We start from the raw sequence: 22,829 nt of genomic DNA, 5'->3' as shown, positions 1-22,829 counted from the left end.
ACTATCAGTTCAATGTTGCAGAGTGTAAGGTTTTGAGATTTGGTAAGCAACAATGGAATGCAAAGAGGAGATGAGAGATCTAGAAATGATGGTGGACAAGGATCTGAAATTCAGGGGCCATATTGCACAAGTTGTGAAGACGACACATCAGATAATGGCAATGATGTGGAGGACTCTGACATGTAGAAATAGGCTATGATGCCATTGTATAAGGCCTTGATCAGGCCTCATATGGATTATTGTGCATGCACAGATTTGATTGCCAGGTTTTCATGGTGATGAGGATATATTTTTGAAAGGGTCCAGAGAAGATTCACAAAGGTGATCAGTTAGTGGTTTCGGAATGTAGAGTATGAGGACAGATTAAGAGAATGTGAGTTGCAATGCCTCATGAATAGGAGGAAGAGGGGAGGATAAAATTGAGGCATACAAGGTAGTCAGGGGTTGTTATCACATTGGCATGAAAGAGATTTTTCATAGAATGAGAGGGGGGGGGGGTAGAACAAGAGGCCATTGCTGGAAACTGTATAAGACGATGTGAGCAGAGGAGGGGAGCAGGTTCTTTGCATGAAGAGTGATTGATGAGTGGAATGCATTGCCTGAGTGTGTGTGAGTGTAGATACATTGAATCAGTTTAAGGCACAGTTGGATGAGCATTGTGTGTGTGTGTGTAGCTCCTATGATGAGTCTCTGACTCCATGGAGGTCAGATATTATTATAATAATTTTCTCGCAAACAGAATACTCTAACTAGTGTTCACAGTATAACAGACATAGGTCTTTAGTCTTATATACAAGAATATATAATGTAATATATTGAATATTGAAACAATTCAATAATGTGATCATTAAACAGCTCTACTCCATCATGTACATTAATCACTCGCCTGTCATCTCCATCTATCAGTCTTTCATCCATTTCTTTTCCTGCTGGCCACAGTGTGAAAGAACCCCTGGATCACAGTGCTAATCTCCTTTCGCAATTCAATTTTTATCTTCTTACTCCAGTAGTATCTTTCTTTCAAAGAAGATAGCCATTAGTCAATGAAGAAAAAACAATTAGGAAGATATTTGTAAAGGTAATGGCACTATTCCTGCTGTTTGGTATTTGAGGTTCCTCAGACTTTAGCATTGTTTTCTTTTCAAAATAATGCACCTCACATTCTGTTACAATTTTTTCATCTTCACTCCCTTCTCAGATGCATTCAGTAGGTCATTCTGAGATATTTTTTTGTAGATCAGTGTTAGACAGATCTATGTCTTCATAGCATCAGAAATGCCCATAACGTATACAGAAGTGAGGTTGAGAATGTAGGATTACTGTTTTGCAGGTGTTTCTTTGCTTTATGCATGTGATTATTTTAAGCACAGAAACCACCTTTACATTGAGTTTTTTTTTTTATTTATTTTTTTAAACCACTTATCATAAATGAGTCTTAGTGTTTTGGATAATATTTGTCAATCACAGTTTGCTTTGGAGATAACCAATGCCAAAGAATCATATGTGTGCGTGTGTGTGTGTGTGTGTGTGTGTGTGTGTGTGTGTGTGTGTGTGTGTGTGTGTGTGTGTGTGTGTGTGTGTGTGTGTGTGTGTGTGTGTGTGTGTAGTTCAGGGATATCATTGATATCACTTGTCCACATTCCATAGTCTAACAGCTAAGCTTAGGTGTTGATGGTTATTCATTTAGGAAGATATCAAACTCATTTAGGAAAATATCAAAGGATATTTTATTAACTGCTTATATTTCACTGAATTTCAAACATCATCATCAGAGCACAACATAGCTTGTATACGTGACAGTGAGTAAGTGAAACAACACAATTGTAATGGACAAAAAATTTAAAGTCCTATTTTGGTGCCCTCTAATGTTGCAAACAAAAAACAAAAAAAAATACAGCTATGTGGGAGTTGTTCTTAAGATAAGTCTCCCAAATTTTTGCCAAATTAATGCAACCATATTTGTTCGGGTTAAGAGAATTCTTCATAGCTGGCTGACTCAAAAATCATGGATAAAGAAGATTATAACAACAAAAAAAAAAATGCAAGAGCTCCTAGGTGATGGTTCTATGTACCAAATTATAGATTGAGATCCCACTATATCTCAAAGGAAAAAAGTCTGCAAATTACTGAAAAAAGTGACTTCCTGGCCAAAAGGAATCATCAAAAAAATAAAACCAGTTCATGTTAAACCACCTCATATTTTCAGATTACCAAAAATCCACATATCTATATCTAATATCCCACTATGCCCCATAGTTGATAGCATAGATAGTCTCACATATAAACTTGCCCAATAGTTAGCCAAGGTGCCCCCCCCCCCATCACTGGCAACTCCTCTACTTGTAAAAAATTCAGTCCATTTCAAATCACTAGTTAAAAATCATATCCTTAAAAATTCAAACATAATGGTTAGTTTTCATGTCATCTCTTTATTTACCAATGTACCACTTATAGACACTCTTGATTTGATCAAGACTAAATTTCCCCCTGATAGCTTTGATTTATTCAAATTTACTATGTATGCAGGTTACTTTACATGGGGACGAAAAATCTATAAACAGATTAATGGTACTGCTATTGGTTTCTTCCCCCCATATAAATAGGGGGGGAAGAAACATATAAACAGTCCCACATAGACATGACACTTTTACTATGTATGCAGGTTACTTTACATGGGGACGAAAAATCTATAAACAGATTAATGGTACTGCTATTGGTTTCTTCCCCCCATATAAATAGGGGGGAAGAAACATATAAACAGTCCCACATAGACATGACACTTTGGATGTATTTGTCACCTACCTAAACAGCCAACACCCCAAAATCCACTTCACAGTAGAAAAAGAATCTAATAACTGTTTACCTTTCCTTGACACTTTAGTCACCCACCTTTCAGATGGATCACTATCTTTTTTCCATTTGCAGAAAACCAACACACACAGGAAGATATATACATGGACAATCTCATCATCATCCAGTCCAACAGTATAACATTTTAAAAACACTTACACACAGAGCCATTTGTTTTAATGATACAGCTCTGATACGTTCTTGGCCAACAGCTACAATTCCTACAAAATAGATAAAATATTACATAGCCTCATTATCCCTCCCTCCCCTAATACACAGGAACACAACATGCCATTTGTGTTCCTTATGTCAGAGGTACATCAGAAAAGATAGCCAAAGTACTGATGAAACATGGCCTTTGCACTACTTTCAAACCTCATATTAAATTAGCAACTCTAATCCGCTTGCCTAAGGATAAACTTCACCCTCTAGCACACTCCTCTGGAGTGTATGAAGTTTCCTGTGACTGTGACTTCTTGGCCTACTATGGGCAAACAGGAGGATTGGTTAAAATCTGCCTGGAAGAACATAAAAAATACATTCGTTACTATTATTATGGCAAGTCAGCGCTAGAAGACCACACTTTGTACACCCCTTCACACAGGAATGTGCTATTTAGAAGTTGTTACAGATCCTAAAGATTATTTTTTGAGTCAGCCATAGGTATGAAGAACTCTCCTAACCTGAACAAATATGGTTGCATTAATTTGCCAAAAATTTGGGAGATTGTTATCTTAAGAGTAACTCCCACATAGCTGTAATTTTTTTTTTTTTTTTTTTTCAACATTAGAGGGTGCCAAAATGGGACTTTAGATTGCTTGTGCATACCAATCGTGTCTCCTATAAGGTCTGGCTAGGGCAATTGGTAAATGCTTGACTTGAGATCTTTTGTCCATTATAATTGTATTGTTTCACTTACTCACTGTTGTGCATGTCCGAACGGTTAGCCTAGTGGCTTTGCGCTTCGTAACCATATGCTGGGGAAGGAGTGTCCTCGGTTTGATTTCCGTCAATGACGTGAGGAGCTTAAGGATCTTCCTCAGCCATAGCCAAGTTAGCCGGTCTTGGGCATGGACAGCAGGGTTTTTTTCCACCAGTTTATCTGGTGTTTTTCATCCTGCAAGCAGGCAAACCGGTCTGAGGACACACGGATTACAGTCAGGAATACTGACCCAGCCATAGGTCTGATTCATCAGCCTATGCCGGTTCTGGAGCCTGGATAAAATTTAGGGTGACTTGATGGTACCGTGAACTCCCGTAAAAAGGGGGAACGCAGTATCATCACACGAAATTTATTTATTTACTGTTGTGCATACAAGCTGTGTTGTGCTCTGATGATGATGATTTGAAATTCAGCGAATTATAAGCAGTTAATAAAACATCCTTTGATAAAATTGTTTGTTTGTTGTTGTTAATACTGTTAAAAATAAGTCATGAATGCACATCCCACAGATGGGCCAACTGTCCAGAAGAAAACATGCAATTAACGGACATAATATACTGGCATAATAACCTTATTTGCTTTGACTCTAATTCTCACCTAGGTAACTTGTCAAAATGAATACTGTGCAAAATTTCTTTGGAACCAAGTTTCATGTGTACATTGACTGCTATTTAATTCTGGTTTGTGGTTTTATCTAAGACTTATATGGATGAAATATATCAAACATTTTGTGCTTCTTATTCATGATGTTTCAGTGGTATCTGAATGCCATTTCAATTTCGATGGACACTTTGCATCCATATTTTGATTGACATGTAAGCATATTATGGCTGTTAACCACCCAACTGGCCAAGACGTATATATATACGTCCAGGTTACCATGGCTGCGAAGTGCATATTAAAATTGTAATACCATTTGATATTACATTGAAATATATGATGGATACGAAGTGTAGAAGAGTGATGTATTTTATCCATATTGATGGCGACTTGGTTAATAGTGAACAAAACATTTAAACTGGCAGAAAGTTCCAGTAACAGTAATCATCTGTCTTCCTAAATTCATCTTCTTTGCACATCATTGAGTAGTATTTTTTACTGCATTTGAACTGCTTTTACCATCTGAATAATGTTGCTCTGCTCATTGCTTTTGGTCCATAAGAAGGCTTTAATCTGTTGATCACTATTGAAAGCTTCACATAAAATTCTTGCCTTTATTTTAATTATTATGATTATGATTGGGAGTCAAAATGATAGTATGTGGTCTTGAGGGTACACGTCTTGCTGACAGATGTATACTATTAAAACTCAGGAAATGTTATTTATTTGTACTAAGTCTGATGCATCCATGTCCTCATCATGGCTCCTGTGCAATGTTTTTATAGCTAAGTTATGCAAATGCAAAAAGAAAGTTCCCAATGCTTTCAAATTGGGACCAGTCAACTAAGGGAGACAATCATAACAGAAGACATCGGTCCTCCAAGATTTCTCAGGTTGACCATGTGGCTGACAACCCCCACAAAAATTGCACGAAATTTGAGGAAACAATAACTGCTGGATGGACTAGACAATGACAAAATGCAAATGTTTTAAGGATTTGAGAATTGGATCATGGAATGTACTTTCTCTTTACTGGTCTGGAGCACTAAGGATGCTACTGGAGCAGTTGGATAAATACAACTTACATATTACTGCTATACAAGAAATGAGATGGACAAGAACAAGAAGAATCATGTTATATTTATAGCTGTCAAAAGAAAAATTAGATGTTTTGGAACAGGCTTCATTGTAAACAAGGGAATAAAACATCTTATCATAGATTTCAAAGCATAATCACCTAGCATGTGTAGATTACATTTTTTTTAATTACAGTGATATCTGTGCACTGAAGAAAAGAATGATGCTGAAAAAGATCTCTTTTATGAATATTTATTATTATTATTATTATTACACCCTCCATGGATGGAGTTGACAGACTCATCATAGGAGGTTCATTCAACTGACAACATATTTATCATATAGAATCTTAAAATCCTTAACACTCCTTGCATTAACAACACATTCTGGTAATGCATTCCATTCACTGATAATTCTCCATGTAAAAAATCTACTCCTCACACCCTTCTTCTTCACCACTTAAACACTGTTCCTAATAAAATGGCCACTCATTGTATATATGCATGTGCACAGGGCTTAACAAATTATGCAAAATTCTACTCATCATGCAAAAATGTACTTATCCAAAGACTCCCAATTTTTTAATGATATAACTCAATAAAGTCACTAAGAGTTGCATAAACTGATCAATGGTCCTACATCTGTTCTTTTTTTAAAGTTAAAAAATATTCTTAAAAATGATTTTTTATTTAATAAGTAAAATTGGAGAAAATATTCTATTTTGGTTGTTTTCATAATCCACTTTGTACAATCCTAATATCATTTTTATTTTCAATCCTGCTACCTGTTCAGTGTTACATCAACCCCTTCAAATCTCAGTGACCAGAACTGATCCAGAAATCCACATGTTGTCTGATCAAAGCTTTATACAATGGGACCACTACCCTTTTATTTCTTATGGTCAGTGTCACACTCAATATTGCAGCAATTCTCTGGAATGTCTTCACAACCTTTACAATACATCTTCTGAACTTCAAATTTCTATCTACAATCACCCCAAGATCCCTTGCTTTCTCCACTTCTTCCAGTATAACTCCATCAAGTGAGTATGAAGCATCCCATCTGTGGATCCCAAATTACAAACCTTACAGTTAATTGCATTAAACTGACATCCCTTTTTATTTGCATTTCTTCCCAACTTGTTCAAATCTTCTTTAAGAGAAAACATTAGCACTATTACTAATAACACACTCAAACTTCACATTGGGCAGATGAGGGCAATATTATTTATGCAGGCCAGCATGGATTTGTTAAGGGACATGTGCTTGTTTTAGTAATCAGGTAACCTTTGTACAACAGAGTAAGAAGAAGAGCGGAATGAGGGGTAAGGTATAAACTGTCGTTTTTGTGAATTTTTCAGAGGTATTTGATAGGGTGCAACATTGCAAGTTGATTTTTCAGTTGCAACATATGGGTTTGCATATCAGGTTAGTGGACTGTATTGGTAACTTGCTTTTATAGTTATCAGAGAGTTGTATATGGGAAAGAAGTATCATGGAGCAGGAAAGTTAAAAGTGGAGTTTGACAGAGTTCAATAATGAGACCATAACAGCTGAATATTTCCCTATAATTCTGGACAGTATCATTGATATAAAGAGTGAACAGTAATGGTCCCATTATTGAACTCTGAAATCCATGCTGGCCTGTATAAATAATATTGCCTGCCTCTGCCCAATACTGTATATGAGTTCTTAAACTACAGAAGAAATACAAGCAAGCCTATAGTTTGATACCTCCATTCTACCACCACCCTTATGCATTGGTGCCATCTTACCCTCCTTCCACTCTCCAGGAACCTGTCACATTGCAAGACTTTCAATAAACAACAAAGTTAATGGCACAGTCAATTCCATAGCACACTCCCTTTTAAAACACATGGTGAAATTCCATCTAGTAACCCCTGCCTTATTGACATTTAGCTTACTCAATGTTTGGAATACATCCTTGTCATTCACTTCTATTACTTCACCACTCATTTTCCTTCTAGGAATAAAGCCTGCTATGCTAGGATAGAACACACTAATAAAGTGATCATTAAATAGCTCAACAATATCATCTACATTGGCCACCTGATTTCCATATCCATCCAGCAAGGTAATCTGTCCACTATCATTTTTCCTCCTATTCACCACATATAAAAAAAAAAAAAACTCCTTGGATTGCAGCACCATCATCATCATCATCATCAAATTCCTGCCATATACCTTCGAGGGATGTACAGGATATGATGGCACTACATGAAAAATTTACATCATTACTAATTTCCTATCTACAATTTTCCTCCAAATCAGTCTGTTACTTGTCAAGACTCCAACATTATCAGATCTTATATTTCTATCGTCTAAGCCACTTTGTACTGTATCAATCCATCTATATCTTGGTCTTCCTCTGGATCATTTTCCTGCCAACCTGGCTGGGAACACTTGTTTTGCTAATCTTTCCTCGCCCATTCTGACCATACCACCTGAGATTAGCTCTGCTAACGCATTCCTGAAAGTTGACAATGTCAAGTTCTTTCCTAATATCCTCGTTTTTAATATGATATTGCCATTGATGCCATCTGTTCACGCCTCTAATCTTTCTCAGGATTCTCATATCTAAAGTCTCTAGTTTTTGATCAAGTGTTTTACTTCTGACCCAGCTCTCAGATCTATAATGGAATTCTCAGATTCATTAATGGAATCAAATACTTGGGAAGTTGCTATAGACCAGGTAATGTGGATGGTAGTGATAGTGAAATGGATAGTCAAATTAGCCAAGAAAATAAGAGAAGGGTGATCATTACGGGTGATTTTAATTATGGCAATATAGACAGAAATGATGAGATAGCAACTGGAAGTAAAGAAAATGAGTTTCTTGAGTTTTTGAGGGATAACTACCTGGATTTGGTCATCTCATCAGAGGATTTAATTATAAATGAGGTCAAATCATCGACCAATTGGTGAGAGTGACCATGAGGTGATTAACTGGGTAGTTGCCAGCAGTGCAAGGACCCCTGTTAGAAAAAGGGTATATGTGGAACTACAAGGGTGGTGATTATGAAGAGCTCAGGAGATAGCTTGCGGGTGTAGCGTGGAATGAGGAGTTAGCTGGAAAAGAGATCAATGCAGCTTGGAGGATTTTCAAAAACTATCTAGTAGAGGCAATGTCTAAATGTATTCCAAGGGTGAGAAGGTTAAATAAGGTAGGTGTGAAATGGATGAATAAAGAGATTAAGCATGCGATACAGAGAAAAACGGCATTATGGAGGCAGCATAAGAGAAGTGGAAATAACCATAACCATGAGGACTATAAAGACCAGGCAAGGTAGGTGACTTATTTTAAACTCTGCCACACATACACACAGACCTGTTATTTACTGCACATTGGAAATAATATGTTCTCCATTTGTTAGATGGTCCTTATGCACTGAATTTTTTTTTTATGTGGTTCCCACCCAAAAAGGTTATTAGTAAACTACAATTTGTACCTTGGGTGAGCTAATTATTCTCTCCCATTTTTATCAATTTTATATATTTTTTGTCATTTTTTATTTATTTATTACATAGTCTGGAAACCCTGTTTTAGAGACCAAACATGAAACTTTTTCAAACCACTTCAGCCTCCAATAAGCAGGGTGGTGGTCTCACACTGGGCTATGAAATTCATCTCCTACCTAAAGACAGTCACAAACATCCATGCCCATGGTGGGATTTAAACCGCGACCTGTTGGTTTGAGAGCGAGTACACTAACCACTTAGCCAACCAGTCCAGCCATTGCTCTGATAATAATGTTCATAATTAATTGCTCTGATGCTGATGCCTTCACTGCTGAACTTGACCACTTCAGTATCATGAAGGCTAAAAAGTTAGCCCATGGCTGCAACTCTAACTGAATAAAAAAAAATACTAATATCGCATATTCAGACATCCTTCCAAGCATACTATTCATAAATCCATTACCATTTTTTATATTTACATGTAGCACTTATGAAAAGCTGCAAAAATATGAAAAAATACAATCTGGTGACTACCTTCAGGCCACATAAAAAAATTATTATTATTATTATTATTATTATTATTATTATTATTATTTCGGGCGACTCCAGGAGTCCTTAGACTCATCGAGGGAGGCCCTAAACATCATGTCCACACAACTATGCGATTACATTCTCACAGTATCTATCATACCTTGTCTTGAACTCGTTCACCATCATAGCACCCACAACAGACTCTGGCAGCTTATTCCACTCATTTACCATTCTAAAAGTAAAGAACCCAGCTCTAACACCCCTGCTAACCACACTCTTGCCCAGCTTCCATAGGTGTCCCCTAGTTCTCCCACCACCAGTCCTGATCTCAAAAATATCCTCTGAATTAATCCTATAGAATCCCTTTAGCAATTTGAATGTCTCAATCATATCACCCCTCCTCTGCCTATCAACTAGTTTCTGCAACCCACAAATCTTCAACCTGTTCTCATATGGTTCATTCCATAGACCTGTTATCATCTTAGTCACTCGCCTCTGGATCCTCTCCACCTCCTCCCCATCAAGAAGGAACCGAGGTGACCAAATTTGGGCACAGTAGTCGAGATGAGGTCTTATCAAGGCTCGGTACAGAGGTACCAATAACTTGCTTGTCTCTGCTCGTCAAGGTATTTTTCAACAACCAAGTGAGTTGATGAGCTGATTTAGCTACTTTTGCAATGTGCCCCCTAAACTTCATCTCCCTATCCACCAACACTCCCAAGTCCTTGGCCTCATCAATCTCTTGGAGTACAGTTCCCCCAATGTGGTATACTGCTGCTAATCTTTTCAACCCAAAATGCATAACCTTACATTTTGTCACATTAAATTGACATCCATTCTCCTTAGCCCAGAACTCCAATCTCTCTAAGTCATCCTGCAAGACTTTGACATCTTCTGCATTCACTATTGCCCTACCCAACTTTACATCATCAGCGAACAAATGAATTGTTCCACTTAGATCCTTCCCTATATCTTTAATGAACAGATTAAACAGCAGTGGTCCAAGAACAGAACCCTGCGGCACACCACTAGTCACAGGCCGTCTTTTGGACTCTACTCCTGAATAAACTACTCTTTGATATCTCTCCATCAACCAACCACCTATCCATCTCACCAATTCTATATCCATTCCCATATGTTGTAGTTTACGGATTAGTATTCCATGTGGTATCCTGTCAAATGCCTTTGCCAGGTCCAGCAGTATCACTGTAAACCCATTTCCTTTATCCAGTTCAGCCGTCACCTTGTTATAAAACTTGAGCAAGTTACTGAGGCATGATCTACCCTTCACAAAGCCATGCTGTCCCCTGTACAGTATCTCATTTTCATCAATCCATTGCTGTATTTTTCCCTTGACTACTTTCTCTAAGACCTTGACAACGACTCCTGATATGCTGATCAGTCGGTAATTTGCAACCGTAGTCTTGGATCCTCCTTTATGCAGTGAAACTATTTTCCCCTCTTTCCACACCTTCGGGACTAAACCAGACCTGAGACTCAGATTAAACAACATGGTCAAGGGCACTGATAATTCTTTAGCCGCTTCACGCAAGACCTGTGCCGGTATACCATCCAATCCCACAGATGTGTTCACATTAAGGTTCTGTAATAGACTAGTCACCTCCACTTCATTCATCACTATTCCCGTATAAACTAATGGTTCCTTCATTTTTTCAATGTCACCACCTGGATGATATGCTTTTGCAAAGTGCGCGCTCAGTAACTCCACTATATCGACTGATTCAGTGACCTCCTTACCATCGTCATTCCTTAAAATCATTTTGCCGTGTACAGTTTTTTTCTTGCTTGCAGCATATTGAAAGAACTGTTTGGGATTCTCTTTTGCTTGCAAAGCTAGTTTCCTTTCATAATCGAGTAGTGAGCAGAAAATACCATTTATCTGCTCACTGAAGACCATCTACAAAATTGCCAGCACATTCTTATTTGTTCAGTATCCAAGTGGACCTCTAATAATGGAGTACACCACAAAAAGGTGAATATTAGGCATCCAGTCAGTATCCTTGGACAGTTCTCTGCACTCCTCATAGGCTATGTAGAGATCTCTTCCCAGCTATCTAGCTCTGACTCATAAGTGACCCCAAGGCAGTCCGTTGACAGGGTGTAGCATACAGGCAGCTTGCCTCATGGTGCAGCTTAATAAGGGCGTTCGTTCAGCCATATTGCGGTAGGTGCCGTTACTACGCTAACAGGAATTGTTAGCGTAGCAAGTGCAGAAAGAAGTTCTTCCAAGCTTAAACTGATTAAAAATTATTTCCGAACAGCAATGACAAAAGCAAAGATTGGTTGGTCTAGCAACTATATCGATAGAGGCAGACATAGCTTATAATTTAAATTTAGAAGAGCTTATAAACAGTTTCATTGTGTGATATCCCCATAGAGCAAACATTTAATTAATATTATTATGTAATGATTTTGCACTAATGTTTCTCTTGTAATAAAAACAAAATAGTAATTGGAGATTTTCTTATATTTTTGTCTTATAATCCATTAGAGTGATATTTAATTCTTTGTCTCAGGGCACAATCTAATCTGGCAACGGCTCTGCCCCTAGGGAACCTAATAATAATGCAGATTTAATTATATAGTATGATCCAGTGGTGGCTTGTCCATAAGGGCTGCAGGACTGCATTGAATGTATACTGGCCAGTACTACTCACTAGTATACTCAACACTGGAGCTGCATTCATTCAATGCAGCCCTGCAGCCCTTATGGACAAGCTGTCACTAGTATGATCATATAGCCTTCAAGGGTACATAGGAATTTGATGATTGTGATAGATATATAAAAGATTTGAATTGTCGTAATTGAATTTTAATTTCCTAGAGAATGCCTAGAGAATTTCTCTTTTGTTAATTACTTACTATTAATATTGAAGTGGTGCTTATGAATAAAGAAGTTGACAACATGAGTGTAGAGAATGAGAGAACAAGTATGCAAGGGAAATGGGGAATTTCAGGGTGGACAGGGGAACACAGTGTGAGAAAAGTTGATGCTCCAAGAGTATGTGAATGCACGAGTAGATAAAAAGGGAAAGAGGATGACCTGGGATGCAGGGAAAAAAGATGGATTTGAAGAAGGTTCTGGGATGAGTAAGGAGAAAAAGAAATGGCCCGAGGAAAGTAAGGAGAAGTCAAATCTAATAAGTGGTATCAGAAAAACTTGTTATAGATCCAGAAATTAGTGTTATGTTTGTATACGAATGCTAGAAGTATAAAAAAAAAAAAGGGAAATGAAATGGTGGCATTGATTGAGTTTGTTCACTGAAAAATTGTTGGAATAAATGAGATGCAGTTGGGTGAGGATTATGTTCTAACAGGAATAAAGATGGAAGGGTATGATGTATTTCATGAAGATAGGGTGAAAGGTGAAGTAGAGTGTTATTGATGATAGAAAAAGAGTTATGTCCATAAAAGGTAGAGATGCAAGGGGGAAATAGTGGCAGTGGTTGACCAAGAAATGTATAAGCAAATTAACCAATGAAATGGGAAAAGGTCAATCATCTTGAGTTTTTGAGAGATAACTGTCTGAGGTAGTATGTAACAAAGGGCACATATGAGGATTGTGAATCTTGGATTTGATCATCCCATCAGAGGATGTTATTATAAATGAAGTGTCAAATCTCCCTAAAGTTAGTGAGAGTTATCATGAAGTGATTACCTGAATGGTTGCCAACCATGTGAGATTTTCTGTGAGGAAATGGTATATGTGGAACAAGGTTGGTGATTATGACAAGCTCAGGAGACAGCTTGCAGGTGTAGCATGGAATAAGGAATTAGGTGCTGATCAGTGCTGCTTGGGTAATATTCAAGAACTATCTGGTAGAATGAATGTCTAAGTGTATTCAAAGGGTCAGAAAGTTAAATAAGATAGGTTGAAATGGATGAATGAAGAGATTAACCATGCAATACAGAGAAAGAAGGCATTATGGAGACAATATAAGAGGAGTGGTAATAATAAATTCCATTAGAAATACAATGACCAGGAAAGGATGGTGATTCAGTTCGTGAGGGTAGCAAAAGTTCAGTATGAGCAACAGTTAGCTAATGAAGCCAAAAAAATCCTAAGGAGTTATTTCAATATATAGCCAGCATGCGCGCGCGCGCGCGCACACACACACACACAAAAGAATGATCATGGTAGGATGACATTGATTGGAGAAAATGGTATAAAGACAACTGCAGAGATATACTTCAAATAGTCAAAGAGAAGCTCATATAGGTCTTTCATCCTTGTCATCATGTGACATCATGGAGAGTTTGAGAGTAGTGGATGATGAGGAGGAGAGAGTGACTGTGAGTGAGGAAGAGGTATATGGGGAATTAAGTAAACTTGATGTTAATAATAAGGCTATTGGACTTGATATTGCTGCGTATTTTGAAGGAATGTGCCAGGGAGTTGACATCTGCCTTGACGTATTTTTTTAATGAGTCTTACATTGGGTCAAGTTCCAAAGGAGTGGAAGGAAGGCAAGGTTATACTGTTTCTTTAAGTTAGTGACATCATTCAAGCATCAAATAATAATAGGCCAATCTGTGTTGGTATAATCTTTGATGGACAATATGGATTTTCTAAAGGGAGGTATTATTATTATTCCTGACACCTCCAAGGAGTCCGAAGGCTCATCGCGGGAGGACACCTACAACTGTCTCAACCACTACACCGAACCTTTACTACGAATCATCTCCATCAATGCCATCTACCGCCCACCTCCACCACCACTACAACTAGTATTCTATGTCTGTAAATTGGTTGTGTTCTGAAGGGCCAATTTGTCTGTATGCAGGATGAAAAATCCAAGTTTCTGGGAGAAAAAACCCTGTTACCTCCATATGAGATCGGCTAACTCACCTTCGATTGAAAATCGTCCAGATAAAGATTCCTCCCATCATGACGAGAATCGAACTTAGGCCTATTCCAATCGAAGGATGCAATGTACCGTCATTCTTCCAATTGCGCTACGGATGCACTTAACGTATGTTTTAGTAATCTACTTAAATATGGGAGTGGTTATGGACAAGGATCTGAAATTTAGGGGCCACATTGCACAAGCTGTGAAGAATCACATCAGATAATGGCAATGATGCAGAGGAACCTGACATGCAGAAATAAAGAGGTTATGATGCCTTTGTATAAGGCCTTAATCAGGCCTCATATGGATTATTGTGCACAGATCTGGTCGTCAGTGGTCTTTGGAATGTGGAGTATGAGGACAGATTGAGAGAATGTCAATTGCAAAGTCTTGTGAATAGGAAGAAGGTGGGGGGATTGAGACATATAAGTAATCAGGTTGACATGGAAGAGATTTTTCATACAACAAGAGGAGGGGATAGAACAAGAGGCCATCACTGTCACCTGTACAAAGTGGGTGTGAGCAGTGGAGTGAGGAGAGGGTTCTTTGCATGGAGAGTAGTTGGTGAATGGAATGCATTGCTTGAGTGTGTTGTGAAGGTAGACATGTTGAATCAATTTAAGGCATGGTTGGGTGAGCACTGTGTGTGTGTCTCCCACAATGAGTCTCAGACTCCATGGAGGTCGGATGATGATAATAATAATAATAATATTACTATAAGGTGACAGGAGCATTGGATGTGTGAGATGGATATACAGTAGCATGTTTAGGCTTTTCATAGATTACTGTATGATAAGTCAATAGTCAAACTAGAATGGATGGGATTGGATATTAGACTAGTGCATTCGGTTGGAGATCGGCTGTCTGATAGATCTCAGCAAGTTGTGTATGCAGGAGGAATATTCTGGAAGAGGAAAGTCACTAGTGGTGTGTCTCAGAGAATCTGTTTTAGGGCCATTGCTGTTTAACCTGTATGTTAATAATATTGGAGACATTCAGTTGTTTGAGACGTTGTGACCTTCAAGTTTACTTGATTAGACTGAATGAATGGACATGGGAGTGGGAATGCCAATTCAGTGTTACGAAATGTAAGGTTTTAAAATTTGGAAAACAAAGATGTGATGTATGGATATATTGTTGGAAGTTTAGGAAATAAGAGATCTTAGAATGATGGCGAATAAGGATCTAAAATTCAGAGGACATATTGGCAAACTTGTGATGCCAACACAACAAATTATGGCAGTGATGCAGAGGACACTGACTTGTAGAAGTAAGGAGATTCTGGTTCCATTGTATAAGGCCTTGATTAGGTGCATATGGACTACTCTGCACAGATTTCATCATATGGTTTTCAAAAGGATGAAGAGATGTTGGAGCAGTTCCAGAGGTGATTGATTAAAATAGTTTCTGATCTCTGGAATGTTGAATATGAAGAAAGGTTGAGTTGAAGCGGTTTTTCATAAGATGGTGGGAGACTGGGGGGAACAGAGGTCATCTCTGGAAGCTGTATAAGGAAGGTGGGAGCAAGGGAATGAAAAGCAAGTTTTTTTGCATGGAGAGTTGTGAATGATTGGAATGCACTGCCCGAGAGTGTGGTATCTGCAGAGAATTTGAATATTTTAAGGTACAGTATGATGAGCTGTGTGTATGACAAAGAGACTTCCTAGATGAGTCTGTGATTCCATGGTGTCTAGGATAATAATAATAATAATTTTTTTTCTTATATTAGGAGCAAAACCAGATGAAATTGCTATCATGAATGGGCTCACAGTTAATATTCATATTTTATTGGTAAGAACATAAATAATTTTAGTTTTAAATGAAACATTTAAAATTACATTAAAATTAATCTAACATGTTTTGCTAATTGAATTATTAATAAACTATAAAGAACTATAAGTCTTGATAGTGGTTCTAAAACTACAGCAGTCTACATAAACAATAAAAAGAGAAAAACAGTCGAATACACTTTTCTTATCTGAGTTGCAAACATAATAACATTATTATTATTATTATAAAGCATTCTCCAAGGAGAGCAGTGATTCATTAACAAAGGGCTCCTTTTAGTCACTCAACTTAAATACAATAAAAATGCAATTATTTCAGGTATTAGTATAAACTGTAATACACTCCTTCATTCTAAAAACTTCCATGCACATTGTTGATTATCCTGCTAATGTTAAGGACTTTGCAACCTCATATGATCACTCTCCTGTAGGATATATGTATAAAATTCAGTAATAAGGCATTTTATAAAAGTAAGTATTTAAATGTGTTTCTTTTTTGTATGTTGTGGGCAAAATGTTTTGCAATGTTATTATTTTTGACTACTGCTGTCTTGCTTAGATATAAAATAAATTTATTTATTAAGTTAACTATTATAGCTTTGTAATGTTGGTGTTGTTTGTATCTAGACAAATGTTGTTTACAAAATATGTTGTCTATGAGAAGGGAAATCAAGGTTACTGTTGATTTTCGGAAGTGATTGAATGAACTTACATCAGTGCACAATTCTTGTGAACCAGAGAATTGTTACAAATTCTGCTGTTTCATAATGAAATTATAATTAAACTTTTATGCAGTATGAAAAGAACTGTTATCACTGTTTCAAGTATGATGCTGAAAGCAGTAATGGAAGTGCACAATAATGGACCAGAACAAAAGTTTGCTTAGTTGTATTTCTGAGCATGAACAAGGAGTGAAAAGAATGTTTTCGAACGTTGTTAAGTGTTCAGCTGTTTCGAGAGAAAAGAATACAGCAGAAGGGGAGTTTCTGTGTCTTCAATATATGAAGATGTAAAAGAAATATTAGAAGAAGAGTTAAAATTAGAAGACTGAGAGAGGATATCTCTCTCTTGTATAAAAAGAAAGAGAAAGTGTGAAGCCTTTATTAGTCATTAATCCATAGAGTATTGATATCTATTAAAACTGAAAATGGAGCTTGATTGCTCTCCAGTTCATATAAAAATGAGCCCAGTAAAGTTTGTTTTATTTAGGATTCTCAGTGCAATAGGTGATTTGAAACAGCTGATATAGTTACAGCAATCCCTCGATTAATGCGCCCCTGATTAGTGCGTCATTTTTTTTCGATACCCAAATTCAATTAGTGCGCCTCTAAAATTCAATTAGTGCACCTATATACATCTTAAAAATAAATGTTACAGATTTAAAAAATTTTCGATGTATACATTTTTTATGGTTAACTATTTAAAAAATTACTCACCAGGATGAAATAATTTAGTTACTGATTTGAGACATTTTACAAAGTTATTTTTTAATGGCATACTACACTATTTCCATGTACACTATGTTCCAAATTTACCGCCAAAATTTATGTCGTTTGCTTTACATAGCAGACGACATAAATTGTCGTCTGCTATGTAAAGACGTAGCCGTGATATGAACAGCATTTTGCTGATCATATCACGTGCAATTGTTTTCCTTACTTTTTTATTTTAAATTATTTTCCTAACCTTTAATCATGAGTAAAAGAATTTGTGTAAGAAGGAGACTATTGTGATCAACAAATATTTAATGTCGATGAAACCGGTCTTTTTCTAGCCAAATCAGAGAAATCTCAGCCTGGTTATAAAGTCGTAAAGTCAAATAAAATTATTGCTAGCAATATGCGAGCCGTTTGGAAGCATATTCTTCCACATTGTGCAAATGATTTTAGAGGCTTTTCAAATGAATCTAAATTAATTAAATCTCATTCTGAGAAGCTGAGTGATTCTGACCTGCTAAATTTAGATACAGAGCGGGAAGATTCTGAGAAATATGAAGAAAATGTAATCACTGACAAGCTCAAAGAGGTTTCACAGAAACAATTTGAAAAATAGTTTTCGTACAATCGAAGTTTTTAAGCAGCAATGCTTAGAAACTGACCCTGGTGAAGAGAGAACCAGTAAAATTTGCAGAAAAGGCGATAGGGCCATACCGTCAGTTGTATGAAAAAAAAGAAACAGAATGTCTGCCAAACTACGTTAGCTCAGTTCTTTGTTAAGAAGCAGAATAATAAATTTATATTCTGAATATGTTTTCTTGTCTTTTAATTAGGGTATGAGACATACCCTAATTAAAATTCTTTTATAAAAAAAAAAAAAATTAAGGGTCAAAAAAAATATGTTGAACAAATTATACATTTTCCTGTAGATTATTATATTCGATTAGTGCATTTTCGATTAATACACCTGTTTTAAAGAATGCATTAGTTGCACTAATTGAGGGATTGCTGTATTTCTTCAAGGGCTTTAATATAAAATGCAAAGTTGTTCTGAAGTGACAAAACTGTTCATTACTTTTTTTGTAGTTTATTCAGTGAAATTTGCTACTACCTTTATATAGAGAGTGAAGTTAACGAAGTTTCTTGGAAGAAGACAAGATATGCTTTTTTTCAGCATTCTGTTATTAAATTTAAGATGCAAGAAGAATTTAACTTACTTATGTTGCTGCCATATAGAGACCAGCTTTTATGTAAGTGCTTCTCCTGTGTGAATTCAAGAAGGAATAAGTTTCTGTAGGAAACAAGATTAAATTTCCAAAACGTTTTTCCATATAGGATAACTGTCTGCTTATGAAAATTTACGGGAAGCACTTAAATTAGCAAGAGTATTTCTTGTGTTGTTTGGAGTTTGATGTGAAGAATGTACTAAAACTTCCACACTTAAGTGGTTCATTTGATGTATATATTTATTATTATTATTAACATTTGACCTCCATGGAGTCAGAGCCTCGTTGTGGGAGGTACACACTATTGCACACAATGCTCATCCAACTGTGCCTAAACTAATTCAATGTGTCTCCACCCACTGTTCTTTATACTCTTCTTCATGTGACTGATTATTATGATTATTCATCTTGTACTTCCTCCAGAGTGCTTTCTTTATTATTAGTATTATTCAGGCCTCCATGGAGTCAAAAGACTCATTGCAGGAGGTCCTTCCTAGGAAACACAAAGTTTATCAAGACTCATCAGGAGAAGTCCCTCTTAGGGAACACAAAGTCTATCATACCACTCCTTAAACTCATTGACCATTCTCGCTCTCACCATTCTATCAGGTGGTGAGAGCGAGAAAGGTGGTTGAACCATGCATTCCATGGTTCAACCACTTTTCATGCAAAGAAACCACTCCTCACCCTCTTGCTCACAGTTTCCTTTCATAACATCCAGGAATGGCCCCTTATCATCACTCCTTCATGCTGTTCAACCAAGCGAAAGAACTCCCCAGTATCAACCCTGTAACCACATCTCAACAGCTTAAAAGTCTCAATCATATCACCTCTCTTTCTTCTATCCAACAAACTCTGCAATCCACATTCCCTCAGCTGATTCTCATAACTAACATTCTACAGACCTGAAACCATCTTTGCTATCTGCCTTTGTACCCTTTCCATAGTTAATTTATCCCCTTCAAATCCTGGGAACCAAATCTGTGAACAATAGTCTAAGTGTGATCTGATCAGAGTCTTATACAATGGAATGATAACTCTTTTATCTCTGCTGGTCAGTGTCCTTCTCATTATTGGCAATCCTCTAATTGCAATATGTCCCTTAAATTTCAGGTTTCTATCAATCATCAACTCCAGATCTCTTGTCTCCCCCTACAGCCTCTAGTATAGTTCCTCCAATGTTACCTTCACCAATTTTGCAATATGTCCCTTAAATTTCAGGTTTCTATCAATCATCAACTCCAGATCTCTTGTCTCCCCCTACAGCCTCTAGTATAGTTCCTCCAATAGAGTATGCAGCATCCCATCGATGTGCCCCAAACCTCAAGACCTTTCATTTTGCTGCATTAAACCGATAATCCCATTCATTTCCCCCATCTGTATAGATTATTCAAATCCTCTTGCAGGGCTACCACATCTACACTATTACTAATAACCCTTCCCAGTTCCATATCATCTGCAAACAATTGACTATCAACTTGCAATTCACTGGCAATGTCATTGATATAAAGGTTAAAAAATATAGGTCCCAGCACTGAGTCCTGTAGGACCCCACGTGTAACCCTATGCCTCCTTAAAACTGGCCCACCATACACAACTTTCTGATACCTATCGGACAGCCAATTCTGAATCCTGTTGACCAACCCAACATCCAAACCCAAGTGCTACAACTTAAATATCAGCTTATCATGTCCAAGATAATGGCAGTATATGACTTTCCCTCATCTACTGCTCTTGTAACTTTATTATAAAAGGCTAGCATATTACTAAAACAAGAGCGTTCCTTCACAAATCCATGTTGACTCTCACAGATACCATTACCCTCATCTGCCCATGCTGTATACGGTCCCTAATTAATTTCTCCAAGATCTTAACAACTACTGATAACACACAAACTGGCCTATAATTAGACACTTCAGTCTGCTACCACCCTTATGCAATGGCACTATCTTACCTTCCTTCCATTTCCTGGGCACCTTTCCCGTAGCCAGACTTTGATTGAAAAGACAGGTCAAAGCAGCTGTCAGTTCTTTAGCACATTCTCTCAAAACTTGTGGTGAAATACCATCCAGTCCCACAGCTTTACTGACATCCAGAGTTCTCAGTATCTGGAACACAATCTCCTCCTGCACTTCTAAACCTCGAACCTACCCTATCCCTCTAGTATTAAAATTTACTCCTCCAGGATGAAATACTCAAATAAAGTGTTCATTGAACAATTCCACTATGTCCTCTGCATCAGTCACTCTATTCCCATTTTTATCCCACAATGTCAATCTTCCACAGACATTTCTCCTCCTACTGGCCACATAGCTAAAAAATTCCCTTGGATTTTCTTTGGATCTTAGGGCCAATCTCTTCTCATATTCCAGTTTTGCCTTCCTTACCATACTAGTCACTCTCCTGGATTGTGTCTTATATTCTTCATGCATCTGCTCTTCAACTGTCTCCTTATATCTCTTTCATAGCCCCTTTTTCGCATGCAATTCCTGTTTAATATTATTAGTCATACACTTTACTCCAAATTGTGTCCTCTTCTTCACTCGTGGAATACAGCTTACTATTGCTGCTAACAAATATTCCTTCACAATTTCCCAAGCACTAATGATCCTGTCCCTCCAATTCCTCAATCCATGAAACCTCCCCAATTTGATGTCTAAGACTATTATAATCACCTGCTTTATAATTCCACATACATTCCCATCTCTTTGACACTCCTACATGTCTATTCATCTTTCAAGTCAAAAGCACATGATCACTCTCTCCAACTGGTGGGAGAGATGTCATCTCAGTTATTATCAACTCTTCTGATGCTATGACCAAATCCAAAACTCTTGAACCTCTTATTCCCTCTATTACATGTTTCCTAAGACATTTGTCCCTCAAGAATTCTAGAAATTCCACTCCCTTATTGCTACATGCATCTTCCTCTCCCCAATTTATACTGCTGTAGTTAATATCTCCCATAACAATCATTCTTCTTGAACTTGCCAAGCTTAACTGTCTAAACATATGTTGGTGGTCCCCCACCCTCTGTGCTCCTTGGTCTGTAGCAACACCCCACTAAATATCCTGTTCTGCCCACATCTACCTCACACCATATGCTTTCAAAATCCTTAGTGTCACTGCCTTCCAAAGCCTCCACTCTTAGAGGACATAAGTCGTCACTTAGCATAAGCAGTATTCCACAACCACACTTTCCCATCCTATCCTGCTGAAAAATGCTGTACCCTGCTACTTCTATTCCTGTTATTATATCCTCTTCTGTCAACCACATCTCAGTGATCCCAATATTCTTTGGCCAGGCTGATGCTATCAGCGCCATCAATTCTTCTCCTTTATTACGGATACTCCTGGCATTGGTGTAAAGCATAAAAATGCCATTGTTTCTATACCCAGCCTTATCCCCCCCCTCTAGACTCTACTGGGCTCAGCGTTACCTGATGTCATCCGCCTTCTCCCAAGTACCCATTCGCACAAGAGGTCACCCCTGCTACCATCCACCCTGGGATGCACAGACTCATTCAAAAAAGCAATCTCTTCGGATGCCTACATCCATCCTCATTCAAATGCAAGCGGTCTCTTGCATACAGTTCCTGTCTGTCCTCAAACACCCTCCAAGCATCCAGATATTCCAATTCTCTCTTCTGACACATTCTAGCTATTATGTTATTCACTATTACTCTTCTTCTGCTCAGCTCTTCACTATCATAACCTAGGCAACACACACACACTATCTTTCCTCTCTGTGTCTTCTTTCACATAACCTCAAGCAAGAATCTCATATCTCTTGCTGCCCAATTTGCATTACCTGTCAAGTCATTTGTTCCTACCAGATTTCATGCTTAAGCTCCACATTCATTCATTTTACACCTACCTTATTCAGCCTTTTGGCCTTCAGAATACAATCGCACATTGATGCTGTTATGTATTTCTTTGTCAGTTTCCATGCAACATTTATTTCCTTATTGCTCAATTCCTTGTTTCATGTTATAGCTCCAAGCTGTCTCCTAAGCTTGTCATAATCAC

The 22,829-nt window shown here is 37.5% G+C and overlaps 1 protein-coding gene across 5 annotated transcripts in view; it reads left to right on the top strand.

Moving 5' to 3' along the window:
• The window catches only part of LOC150107485 (kynureninase-like), a 413,072-nt gene that overhangs the window by 125,562 nt on the left and 264,681 nt on the right, over positions 1-22,829 (top strand). For all 5 annotated transcript variants that reach the window (XM_090391901.1, XM_090391902.1, XM_090391904.1 and 2 more), the window contains exon 5: positions 16,081-16,142. In XM_090391901.1, coding sequence (XP_090248027.1) covers positions 16,081-16,142 — 62 coding nt within the window. The remainder of the gene's footprint in view (positions 1-16,080; positions 16,143-22,829) is intronic.

Source organism: Typopeltis vanoorti, chromosome 4 (genome assembly GCF_054136105.1).
Source record: "Typopeltis vanoorti isolate ZY-2024b chromosome 4, IOZ_Tvanoo_1.0, whole genome shotgun sequence".
Lineage (NCBI taxonomy): Eukaryota > Metazoa > Arthropoda > Arachnida > Uropygi > Thelyphonidae > Typopeltis > Typopeltis vanoorti.
Note: the sequence above shows the minus strand (reverse complement) of the source record. Positions and strands in the feature narration are given on the sequence as shown.